This window comes from Balearica regulorum, chromosome 2 (genome assembly GCF_011004875.1).
Source record: "Balearica regulorum gibbericeps isolate bBalReg1 chromosome 2, bBalReg1.pri, whole genome shotgun sequence".
Classification (NCBI taxonomy): domain Eukaryota; kingdom Metazoa; phylum Chordata; class Aves; order Gruiformes; family Gruidae; genus Balearica; species Balearica regulorum.
This window is the reverse complement of record NC_046185.1, coordinates 109242815-109255824: the sequence shown is the minus strand read 5'-3', so window position 1 is coordinate 109255824 and position 13010 is coordinate 109242815. Positions and strand designations below refer to the sequence as shown.

At 39.1% G+C, this 13010-nt stretch overlaps 1 protein-coding gene across 2 annotated transcripts in view; it reads right to left on the bottom strand.

Annotated features, from left to right (window-relative positions):
* Window positions 1-13010, bottom strand: part of CNTNAP2 (contactin associated protein 2) — a 1224243-nt gene that overhangs the window by 121688 nt on the left and 1089545 nt on the right. For both annotated transcript variants that reach the window (XM_075745282.1, XM_075745283.1), the window contains exon 16: window positions 12000-12170. In XM_075745282.1, coding sequence (XP_075601397.1) covers window positions 12000-12170 — 171 coding nt within the window. The remainder of the gene's footprint in view (window positions 1-11999; window positions 12171-13010) is intronic.

Below are 13010 nucleotides of genomic sequence, written 5' to 3'. Positions count from 1 at the left end.
AAGGAGGGATTTGATTTTGGTAATAAAAAAGAATCAGTTATTTTTATTTCACTTTAAAATAAACTCAACGATCAACAAACCAATCAAACAGAAATACCAGTCTTCCTACACATTAGATTAGATTGCTTTGGGGGATAAAAAATATTGCATTTAAATGAAAGTACCAAATTTTCTCATGAAAGATCATACAAAAGCCAAATATGCCCTAAGAAGACAATTATTTATTATAATTATTTATTAATTACTTCAGTTATGCTAATTGCACTCCAGCTGTCTTGTAGATAAGCACTTGGAAACAACTCTCATATTTTTATCATTATATTTTAGTTGATGTAGCAATTTTCAGCCACGGACATCAAGAATGAAAAACAACATTATCAGTCCTGCATAAACAGAGGACCAAAGCAAAGATCTGTGAAAGGACTTGTTTAAGGTCAAACATCAGATGGTTAGAGCAGGGCTTGAAAAAACACCTACTTGCTTTACTTCTAAGGCAATAAATACAATTTCAGATAGATGACGTTACCTCCCATCCAGCCAGCCCTCTCCAATAATTACTTAGTTGCTTGGAAGGAAGGAAGGAACGGTGACTCAGTTGAAGGTCTTGTTGATTCATCTCATGAGAGTTACTAAAGCTTAAAAAAATACAGCAGCAATATCTTCTGGTCTCTTTTGTGAGAGATGATTCACACAAAGGGAACTGTAGTCAGTGCACTGAGTGGAAAAGGAGAGGAGGCGTGTGCTTTCCTGTCTGTAGTGGGTTATAATATACTTCATTACATCCTTTTAACTGCAATGCTTTACCATGAAACTGAATGGGTCCCATGCAACAGAAGACACCACGACAAGGGGGAAGCAGAGCCATCAAAACAGAGGTCTCCCATGCAGCATATAAAGGGTTTGGGGTAACTAGTAGTTATTTTTTGTTAGACGAAAGGCAAAATAAAAGTGGGTGATAACATTCATGGAATCAGATTATGTCTGAGCACAACAACGTATCAGAGAGATTTTTGAGAGCAGAGAGTGGCTTCTTCTCCTATGAGAAATTGCTTTTTTTGTCATTTTTAGAGGCTATTTTATAAGCAATTTTTCATGGCTGCTACTTATTTCTCTGTGGCTGTCCAGGGGTCATCATCACCCTCTTGCACTATGCACTGTACTAACACAATAAAAAAGACCATCCAAAAATATGACTCAAGTTTACTTTTCCCATAGAAACTCCGTATGTGAAAAGAGAGTGTGTGAGGGGGCAGGGTAGATGGACCTGGCTAACTGTGGCTCCCTTTTATCAAAAGCTTTAGAGAAGATTTTCGTCTCTCAGAACTATACTTGTAATTATTTACAGTTGCCAACATGCAGAGTAGACCCCCCAAAATGGAAGATGATGTCTTTGGTGTTGTTTACTTTTTTATTCTGCAGCAGGAAAAAAAATCTACAAAAAATGCAAAGCAGGAGTATCATGGAGCGTTAAAGGAGAGTGGGAGACAGAATTGACATGTTGGAGGTAAAAATATGTGCTCTGACTTCATGGTAATTAGAGGTAGAAAACTCCTGTAACACACTGGCAGAGGATAAAGGGCACAACCACACGGTCTGTGCTCAGTTTTGACCGGTATGCGAGTGAGGGACCTGCCTGATTTAGCCACCTTTTCTGAACTACTTTGCTTCACTCTGTGCTGAGTCTCATGAAATGTAAAGCCAACAGGAGACCCATTCCTACTTCCTGCTTTAACAATGGAAAACATAAAAGAGTGAGTGAAAGGATTTATGACTGCATAAAACATTTGTTGTTAAGCATTCATGCTATTACACGAGTAGAGACAAAATGCACTACAGTGATCCAAGCTCTATTTTAAAAACAAAGTCAAGATGTTTAGATCAAGAGGATATAAAAAGCCTAAATTTTGTAAGACAGTGTAAAGACAGTCTTGTGACAGTAACTGCATTCATGCTTTTCTTAAAAAGAGATTCACTGTTTTATTAGCTTTTAAACAAAATTTTACATTAATGTTTTTCTTTTCTTTTAAATTATACATGTGTGCAAAGTTTCGGAATGAAAAGTCAGGAGAAGAAATATTTCTTTTCCTTGTCCTCAGAACTGTAGCAAGGGAAGTCAGAGAGACAGGGACTGAATCAAGAGTGACTTAAATTTTAATTAATTTTCATCATGATTTAAATTGATATTTTTTAAAACTAGCATTTAAACCGTGATGAAATGCTGCAAAGTGTTACGAAAATCTGTGGCCAAAACTCTACACGAACATTTAGCATCTACCATATTATAATGTTCTTGTAAACACTTAAAGAGAAAAAAATTATATTCACTTGAATCAATCTGTTGACATCATTTGAATTAATCCTGTGCACAAATATTTGAAGCATCATGGATACAATTGTATTATTATTAAAAATAACTCCTCTTTCATTATATCTTATGATTTAGTCACAGAAAATATTTTTCTACTTTAAAACTGAAATGCTTTGGTAAAAACGATAATTTAGACTTTCAATAAGCTAACTAAGCAATTGCCAACACTATATCTAAAAAGCCCAACTTAAAGAAAAGAAGTAGTTTACAGAGTACCAAGACCCTGTTTAAACACTCAGAAGAAAGACTCTCAAAAGCATCTAAATGAACTAGGACCAGAATACCCATTGGATTCAGGCCACATAGACTCAGGAAACAATGCAGCTTGGTTGGACCATTTCAGATTTCCTCACTCATGGTGTTTCAATGTATGGGATGATGTCGATGATTAGGATTAAAGGTAAGGATTAAAGAGCAGAGTGGTATGGGTGACAGTAAAGTGGGTGTCTGCTATAGGCCATCTGACCAGGAAGAACAAGTGGATGAGATCTTCTAGAGACAGCTAGAAGTAGCCTCATGTTCATAGGCCCTGGTCCTCACATGGGTCTTCAACCACCCCAGTATCTCTTGGAGAGACAACACAGCAGAGCATAAGCAAGGTTCCTGAAGAGCATCAATGACAACTTCATGACGCAAGTGAAAGGGAAGCTAATGAGGGGAGATGCTCTGCTGCACCTTACACTCACAAAAAAGGAGGGGCTTGCTGGGGATGTGAAGGTTGAAGACAGCAGCAGCTGGAGTGATCACGAGATGGTGGAATTCAGGATTCTGAAAGGAGAGAGCAGGGCAAAAAGACAGGCTTCTCTAAGTATCTACGTGCTACTTCAGTAGCAAAAAGAAGACTAGGGAAAACGTGGGCCCACTGCTGAATGAGGCAGGGGTCCTGGTGACATCGGACATGGAAAAAGCTGAGGTAATGAATGCTTTCTTTGCCTCAGTCTTTACTAGCAAGACCAGCCTTCAGGAGTCCCAGGCCCCAGAGATCAGGGAGAAAGTCTGGAGCGGGGGGGCTGGACCAGATGACCTCCAGAGGCCCCCTCCAGACTTAACCGCATTGTGACTCTGTGATTCTGTGACTGCAGAGACTGTGTGAGCTATTTACTTACTGAAAGAACAGTTGAGATTCATTTTAGTCCCATGGGCAGGATGTTATCAAAATCGCACACTTGTCCTTTGCTCAGATAAGAATTTTTAAATATTGAAGTATTTTTTTGGGGAAAAAAATTTGCACCTCAGGTGGGTCTCCTAGCCACTAGGTCTGTCCCTTCATTCGCTCCATGGCTCACTAAGAATGCCATTATTCCTGCAAAGCGGTGAAGAAAAGATTGGGATATTGAAAGACATTTTTTCCTCATAATCTAGTGATCAGAGCATCCACAGATGCAGTGGAAGGTAGATATCTGAAGCTCATGTGGGCAGAGAAAAGGAATTCACTGGGAACATCTGCCAAGTCTGGCCACATAAGGTAGGCAGAGCACTGGCTATTCCACTGAAAGCAGAGCTCTTCATGTGCTACTCAGGTGTTACTGGATGCAAGCACATCTGGGCATGCCAGAGGATACATCTTGAGGAAGTTCCTTTGGAAAATTGAGGCTCACTCAGGCCTGACACACTTCCTGCTAGGTGGCAGCTGAATGGGTGTTTTAAGTATCAAAATTTTGTACTGAGATGATTAAGTCTGCTAGTGGATCTAGCCTCTGACACATTGTCTTCAGGAGGAGACACATCCAGTCATGAAGTAAACCAAATTCAGTCATTACTATCAAGAAGAGAGGAAGCTTGTCCTCCTAGTTTGTTTTGGAACATGTTGCCATTTACCCTGTTAAAACAGAAAACTCAGTGACGAAGTTGGGTTGAAGAAGTCAACTGAGCTCAAAGTAGCACTCTGCTACTACTATCCCACATGAACTAAAGCAGGAAGTCACACAGTAACTTTAAAGAGCAGCAGGACAAGAAAGTCTTTACCTATCAGCCTGTTGACTTCAGTTCTACATGTGAATTTTTATTTCAAATTACAGGAAAATATGAAGAAAATGTAAACTAACTGATTTACCATAGTTTAATGACTTAGTGCCCAGACTTTACCCTGTAGTCAAGCAAGGTAAGAGTGCACACAAAGCCAGCAAGTGAAGCAGATATCACTTTCTAAAGTGGGCAGGACACAAAGAATATGAAAGCATATAAAGATTTAACAAAGTCAATGTAATGGATATCCTTCTTTGACGAAAAAAACTTTGATTTTTGGAAGAAGAGAATTTTTACAGATCGAGCACATTTGATTTTCTTCCAAAAAGAGTAGAGATGGAAAATAGAATTGCACAGATTGTTGATGACATAGATGAAGTATGGGCCATCAGAAAATTAAAGGACCTCTAATTTGTTTTGAGTCAAGTCATATATTTATTATAATGAATACCTTTGCACAAGAAGTCAGCATATGTCTAATTTTTTCTTGCCAGTAACAGAAAGGTGAGAAAACAATACGTAACAAATGGGATCCCAGTGTGATCAGCCATAAATTCCTACGATGCAGTGGGCAGGGTATGCCATTGTACAAGGCACTAGTAAGTCATTATCAGAATTAATGTGCATAGTTCTGATTACCTGTGTTTAAGAAAGAAGAATTCAAGGTGAATTGAGTTATTAGCATAACAAGAAAAAGGAACAAGAGAAAATATCTTATGAGACGAGATGATGTGAGTTTGTCTTGCTTAACACAGCAATTAAAAGCTGAGAGAAGATATGATTGCTCCATAAATACACGAGGGGAGAGTAAATGCTAGGAAGGGAAAATAATTAGTTCAGCCAAAGAACAATACTGAAACAAGAATGAACGGCTATAAACAAAAGATGCAAATAAAACTGTTAGGAATTAGAACATTTCTAACCAACAAAGGTGTGAAAGACTGAAATTGTTGTCCAGCTGGCAAAAATCCAAACTATTTTCAATAGAGAGTTGGACAAATTTAGGGAGCTAGACACGGGTTATGCATCGTGGTTGTCTGTGACAGTGAGGATCTAAATTCCAGGACCCAGAAGGTCTATTCCTGTCATGTGCCTAACACATCTGGTAATTTTGCACAGTATAGTAAATATTTACTTTCTGCAGCAAAAAGATCAGCATACCTGAAGAAGGTAGCAAAGCATATGCAGTTTCAGCATGTAACAGAAAGTAGGCTGGAAATGAGGGCAAAGACCTGAGTTGAGCTAGTGGGTGGTAGGACTAGCAATGGTTTACCACGTGTTGCATGTATTTAGTGCAATACAAACCAAAGTTAGGGAGAAGCATGGTTTTTGAATGCCAAATATTTCCCACCTTGAACTTTATGTGAGTTGTAACTGATTTATAAGACACTGCACATAAAATGACTATTAAAGTGGCGTTTATGGCAACGAGAAAAGCACGACAGCACCCTTGAAAGGAGAGGGGTAATGTTGAGGGGATGCTGTACAGCACTGTGCAGTGCAGTGTCACGAATGCCATACTGACAGTGAAGCAGGCCAAAGTAGAGCAACCTGTACCCAGTAACCTGTACCCTGTCAGAGGTTACAGAGCTGGTTACAGAAGAGCTACTGATGGCCTTAATTTCCCCACAGCCCTGTGCCTAGGATTTTCTACTGGTCAGTTTTAGCCAGTTCCCCAGCTGGGATGTTTATTTGCTGCCTTTGGTTTGCTCCCGCATGCCAGCCTGGGCACCTATCCCCATCTGCTCATTAGCCACAAGGATACAGGTGGAACTGGCCTTCTCAGATGGGCCATAAGTTGCCCTGTTTAAATACCAGGCTTTTCTGCATCACCTACCTCATCTGAAAAGGAATCTTATCTTTAAAAGAATGGTGCTTGCATTTCTTCAGACTAGGGGTTTTTTTTGTTTGTAGCTTTCATATTGTCCTGGAATAGGATGAGAGTTTGCAAATACTGCTGTAAAAACATTGGGGTTAAAAATTTCCCTGAAGAAATTCAACGTTTTTCCATTTAATTTGATAACTTCTTACTGCCCCTGGGATGAAGAGATTCCTCAGTGTCCTATGCATTCTTTGACGTGTGGCTAATGCAGCATGCTCTCCTGGGGGCTGTTTTTCAAAAAAGTGACCTTCTGCTAGGAAAGCAAAATAACAACTCAATTAAAAGAAACATCGAAGGTCACACTGGTTTCGCTACCCAGCTAGAAAAATAAAGTAGTGGAAACTGTAAGCTGCATTTACATTAACATATGGGAATTTAAAGAGTATCATGTGGAAAACTCATTGATATGGTAGAATTCCATTTTAGGATGTCTCTGGAGAAAGAAGTGATGAAGTTATTAAAATTTGTAAGACAATATATTAATCAGTCATGTGTTAGAGCATTCAGTCTGGAGGAACGAATGCTGTCTGGGCAGAAGCAAACAGCAATGGGAATCACGGTCCCTGGTCTGTCACTGCTTCTTGTCTGATTTTGGAGAAGTTACTTATGTCTCAACTAAGCAGCCTAGAAGCGGCTAAGCACAAGAAGCAATGCAGGACTTTTCAAGTGCAATCGTTAGATATTAGAGTGCTGTCAGTATCCCTTGCCCACAGAGCAAGGAGACCCATCCTGAAGCCATACCACTGCTCTCATTAGCCAGCTACTCCATGTAATCCCTTTCACAGCAGCCGTTCACTGATCACTCCTTGGTGAGACTTTTAGGGCAGCTAGCGTTGCAGGGGTTATCAACCAAGTGACATCTCTGAATGTAGGAGTTGTAAATATTTCTAGCTTTCTACAATAAATTAATAAGAAAGCTCCTTCCTCTCTCACATGTTCATGCCAGGATCAAACACAAGCTGACCTTTGTCTCTCTAAGCCTCATCTTTTTTTCTGTTGCAAAACTGACTTGCTGTTTACTTACTTCAGAATAATAACAGTGACACACAATTCATTAGTGTCTGTAAATTGCTTGGAGGTGCTGGGATGAGAGGAGCTACAGAAGTGTGCAGAATATCTTTTCCATTAGAATAATATGACAGTGTCATTAAGACAGTTTTCTGGAAACAGTTTAATTCACCACTGGCTTTCTAGAGCAACAGTCCTGGAAATGTGATACAAAAAAATGATGGCAGATGCTTTTTCCCAAATTCTCAGGAATATGTCCCTTCCAGAATTTGCTTTCAGGAATATATGTCTTCCAAAACTTGGGATTTCTCTTGATCAGAAAATTCCAGTTTGGACTATTTGACAGATACTTCATAGGTAGGAAATAGTTGGATTTTCATAGTCATAGCTTTCTGAAGTCTTCAACCCACAGCTCACAAATGTACAAAACCATACTCTTGCTCATTTAACCTTAGTCAGATATGTTGCTGTTCAGCCAGATTTTAGGTAGCCCCTTCCGTGCTGCAAAGTTTCAAGTTAGGATCCTGGAGGACTATTTCTCTGCACCTTCATGGCTCTAGCTAGGCTCCATTATGCAAAGCTACCATTTCCAGGGAGGAGCGACTGCAAGGAAGAACTGAATGGGGAGGGAAGCTGACAGTCTTCAAGAATTCAGAATGAAATTCTTGGCATGTTTTGTTCAGCAACATTCCATCCTGAAGTACTTTTAAAAAAAAAAAAGAACATTAGGATTGCTTATGAAGACCTGCAGGTTCCATGTTGCTGTTGGCTGACGTACAAGCTGCTGTTTCATCTCTGTTTCATGTGTGCTAGGTCTGCTCCCAACCTCTGAACCATGGGGAGAGAGGTAAAGGCAAAGGATGGATTAGGGCAATGGCCAGCTAAACTGGTTAACAGTCTTTTATGGCAGATGTGTGTATCTGATGGGCCACACAGGTTATTTCAGTTCACAGGAGTACTGCATACTATAGCCAACTCCCTGTCACCTCTCAGAGCAAGTGCTGGCTCTACTGCACATACATAATACAGTTAAAGGGAGAAAGAACACTAAATTTCATAGCTGCTTTCAGGTACTGGGGAGGCAGATGAGGGGCTCTAAGAAAGACACCAAACAGCTCCTCAGATATTCAAACTTTTTGGTGGATTGCTTTTATGAAAGGCACTGACAAAGAACGGGCTGCTGTGAGAGCCCTGGCAGGCTTTGTAGACAGCAGTTTACATACCTCTGGGTCTTAAAAGGTAGGTCAAGGTTAAAGAAGGGGGCTAGTATAAATGAAAAAATGGTGTTCTCAATGGTGTTTCTATACGAAGACTGGATTTTAGGTTAAACAATCCCAAAACTGTATAGAAAAGCTCTAAAAGAGAAAATAGTGGGGTTTTTCTCTAAAAAACCCCCCATTTTTAATTTTAAAAACCTCTGGAAGTTTTGACCAGAGACATATCGTTTCTGGAAGCACTGCTTTACAGAAAAATTTATACCTTATCCAGCTACCTCCTTTCCTAGTCGTTGTCAGCTGACCAGCCAGCTATAAAAATAATGGGGTTCTGTAGATTTACTGATGTATGTAAAAACTGAGGCTTCAGGTAATTCTACATCTCTGCCAACTGTTCCATGAATGGTGACAAGTATGAGCCTGCCAGAGGAGCTGCTTGATAAATGGAATAACCAAAGACTTCAGGCACATTCATAGTAACATTTCATCACCGGGTTTTCATGACAGTTTTCCTTGTCAGCTGTTTGGAAATGATATTTCTTAAATCAGAGAAACAAGTTTTTCCCTTCCTTCCTGTATTCCCCCTCTCCTCAGAGACGGCAGTCTGGGGCTTTGCTGAAGACACATGAAGTTACTCTTCAAGATACTGCCTCCTTTTCTTAAAGTCTAGAGAGTTAGAAAATAATCTGTGCAGTTATTAGACCTTAAGAAGCTCCAAGACAGCACACCAATAATTTAATGAGCATTCCTAGTGAACAACTCATGTGCTCAGAATAAACCACGCAATAATAAACTTCTTTCCAAAGACTTGAAGCTAAGAATTTTTATAGACCAAACGATTTGTTTCCCTAATGCATTCCCCAAGTGCAGCAAGCTGATTAAAATGCTGGATATTGTAGACCCTCTCAGTTCCTGGTCTGTAGAGCTAAGCTTGTGCTTCACTAACCATATATTACAGGTACACAGGTATTTCACACATAAGTGAAGAAATAAAAAGAATTTGCAGTGTCTGCTGGCAGGACACTGATTTCAACATTTTCCTTTAAAAAGTAAAGAAATCAAGGAAAGGTTTTGTACGAAGTCATTCTTCTTCAATGAGAATTGTACCTGCATGAGAAGGCAATGAACAGACAAAAGCAACACATCCACTGTTTGAAGTGCAGCAGCTTGCAGTAAATAAGAGAAGATGGCCATTATGCAAAAGCCTTTAATACAAAATAGCTGTTCTGCTAGAGAATTTGATGGGTTAGCTAGAAAGCAGCTTGCCAAAGGAAATCTTCTTCAGGGTTTAGGGGTAATTCTGCAATTACCTTACTGACTTAACTTCATGTTTCGGTTAAGAAACAAATTCACATATTAATATTACAGGACTTCTGTAAAGGGGAAGCAAATTTTTAAGAAGCAGCAGGGTCAATTGTAAGTCATGTAAGGAACTTCTGAAATCCTGAAACTGCTTTTCATTTGAATGAATTCCAAAAAAAAACGTAAGTGCAGACTAGAATGAAACAAACAAACATGAAAACTGTATAAAACAAACATTCATTAAATAAACGTGTAATTCAGAAGAGACAATGAGTTGCTCTCTGTTATGAAAACCACACTATTCAACTTCTTTTGAGCTACGAACATTCAAGTCACAGAATGGGGCTCTGAAAATTTCAAGCAATAGTTTCCAGAAAAAAAAGGGCAGAGCGAATGCAATTATATCGAATGAACTGCTTTGTCCTTTTTAGCAAATACAGTCAGCATAATTTTAATCAAGAGTTTTTTACTACTTTAAACAGCAATAGTATGTTTGACCTTACAGACTGTTTTTACAGATGATATTTCAATTTCTACCATCAAGAATTTTTAATCTAAGGTTTAGATTCAAGGACATGAGGCAGAAGTTGAATTTATGCATATGCTGAATCACAGTAAAGTCAGTGGATCTCAAACATAGGCTTAAAATTAAATTCCTATTTAATGATACTCTGGGTACACTGCCACATGCTTTCTTCAACTGGTGCATCTATTCAGCAAGCCACTGCAGCATGATTATTATTTAAACTCTGCTGAGTTCAAAAGAATTATAGCTACTGCCAAGTCACCTTTATTCACTGTTATTGTCACCTTTTAGCTAAGTGAACAGCGTGGCTGGTCTGATAACTACCGTGGCTGAGAACTACCTTCCACTAGAAGAGCCAGAAGCTCTGGAGATGCCCACCTCAGGTGACTGTAAGTACTACTTAAATTCAAAGTGAAATTAGAAATGGTTGCCACTATTATTGAAGGGCTGTGCGCTTGTTAATACAAATGAAATTATTCCCTGTGACTCAGTAGGAGCTATTTTTATTTGTACCAGTTGCAGATTACAGAAAATTGGGATTAAGCAACATCAACTAAATTCCTTGTAGAAAGAGGGAAAGAAGCTATCACCCAGTTGGAACTTGGCACTTCACTCTCACCCAAAGGGGAAATTTAGTTACATTTTAAAGGGGCCTCCTGGTGGTTTCTAAATTTCCACATTCTAATTTGTGTGTTTAGACTTTGGGAAGTATCGAAAATGGCTTCTTGTTTTTAAAATTAAATGCATGCATGTAAATTGCATTGAATCTGCATAAAAATAGATTATTTGGGGTATGCAAACAATTTCTTCTCTTTCAACATTAGTGACTTTTGACGCTGACCTTTTTGCATCAATATTTAGGGCTGGGCCCTTGGCGTCCCTGAGTAACTCCTGCAGCAAAAGGAAGCACAAATGCTTTTCGTGGTGCTAGAGTGCAGGGAGGCAGCTTGCTGCGCTCGTGTAACCCTGCTGCTGTAATGTGCCGCTAGAGGCTGTAAGAACAGCCGCACGTAGCACAGCAGGCCTGTCACTGCTCCTGTTTATGGCAGAGTAAACTGGGTCGAGGGAGAACAAAGGAGACATAAAACATTTTTTCCCCCTAATTCAACTGTTTCAATTTCACTAAGAAGAATTCAGGTACAGCTGAGGATTTCGGCACCTTCCTTGGAAAGTTTGCCCCTGGGCCATTAAAAATGGTTTAAATAATAAAATTAACGTGCCTCTTGATATCATTATGCCCTCTTTTTCAGATCAGCGATTTTATTAAGAGATAATGCTGATAAAGATTAATTTTTATGAGATTTTTTAGGGCTTTTAAATATCATATGCAAGTTTTCAGCTCTTTGGCTCCTTACAGTGCTGATTAGGATGGTCTCTCTTTTTTCTTTCTTTCCTCTATTTCCGTGAAATAAAATAGAAAAGCACACACAGCTGAAGACACACACACTTTAAAGAAATAAATCTGGCATGTAATTTTGAAAAAGTCTTTTTAGGTCAGTGTCATTTTTATAACTGATATTACCAGACCTATCCTTCTTTGTATTGCTCCCCTCAATAAACAATCCAAACACACTTCAAGCGCTCCTCCCATGTAAGGCAATTTGAAAATATGTCAAGCAGCTTGATTTGGAAGTTTTTTCCAGAATTTAGTGAGCTTACCCATTTTACTGAATGATACACATTTCTTGAAACTACTTCAGGTGCCAAGAAGAGTGGTGGGAAGCACATACTTACATTTCAGCTCCAGTTTGATGAAGTCAGTGTTCCCCAGATTCTCAAGAAACACCCCGTCCGAGGCCGATGTTTTGAAATAGAAAGAGATGTCTGCGCTGGTTTCCCCTTGGAAGGTGGAGAAGTGAAGGTAGGATGACGAAGTAACAAAAGAAGCTGCATTCCAGTAATTCCCTGCATGGGATAGACAGGAAAGACACATGTTTCAGTGCTCCCTTGAAGTTGTCTGAAAAGTTGAAGCTTTTAATGTCAATATATGCTACAGTGTTGTCTCTGCTGAAAAAAACCCAAACATCTTGATTGTACTACCTCCTTTTTGTTTTTCGTGATACAGCCTGTCAGGTTTCAGAAGGCACAGCAGGTTAATGGTACATTTATTTTCAAGTTCCTAATTTATCATATTCAGTCATACACAAATGTGTTGCTACTACACGTTTAGTGTAGTAACACTGAATTCATGGGAGATCAGACAGATGGGCAAAACGTTAATTTGGTGACTGCCTCACCTCAGGCACACGCTTTGCTTTCACACATTGCCTCCTGTGTAAAACTTATCTGTCTTCAAATTTACTGTACACAACTACACCCATGTCTTCTGAAAATATAGTCAAGTCTATTAGAAGTCTATTAATATGTATCACAGGAAAAATCCAATAAATGAAGCTAAGCAATATAGACATAATTAACATATGCCCCTAATAGTCCCCTAATACATTTCCACTGGAGAAACATCATAATTAGTAATATTCAAGAACTATAACAGTACTTTAGCTAGCATGCCAGTCAGCATTCTGTGCAAGCTAACGTTACATTGCAAAGACAAAAAATTTCATATGGTATAGGTGATATGGTAAGCCCATGACAGACTGAAACGGCTAATTCTACTTTCACCAGGATGCTTATGTATCCAGATTCAGAAATTTATTAAAATATCACTCATTAACAAACCACAGCTGAGCGTTTGGTGTTCCAGCTAATAAACACAATAAGAAACTACTTTCCATTCCAGTCAAA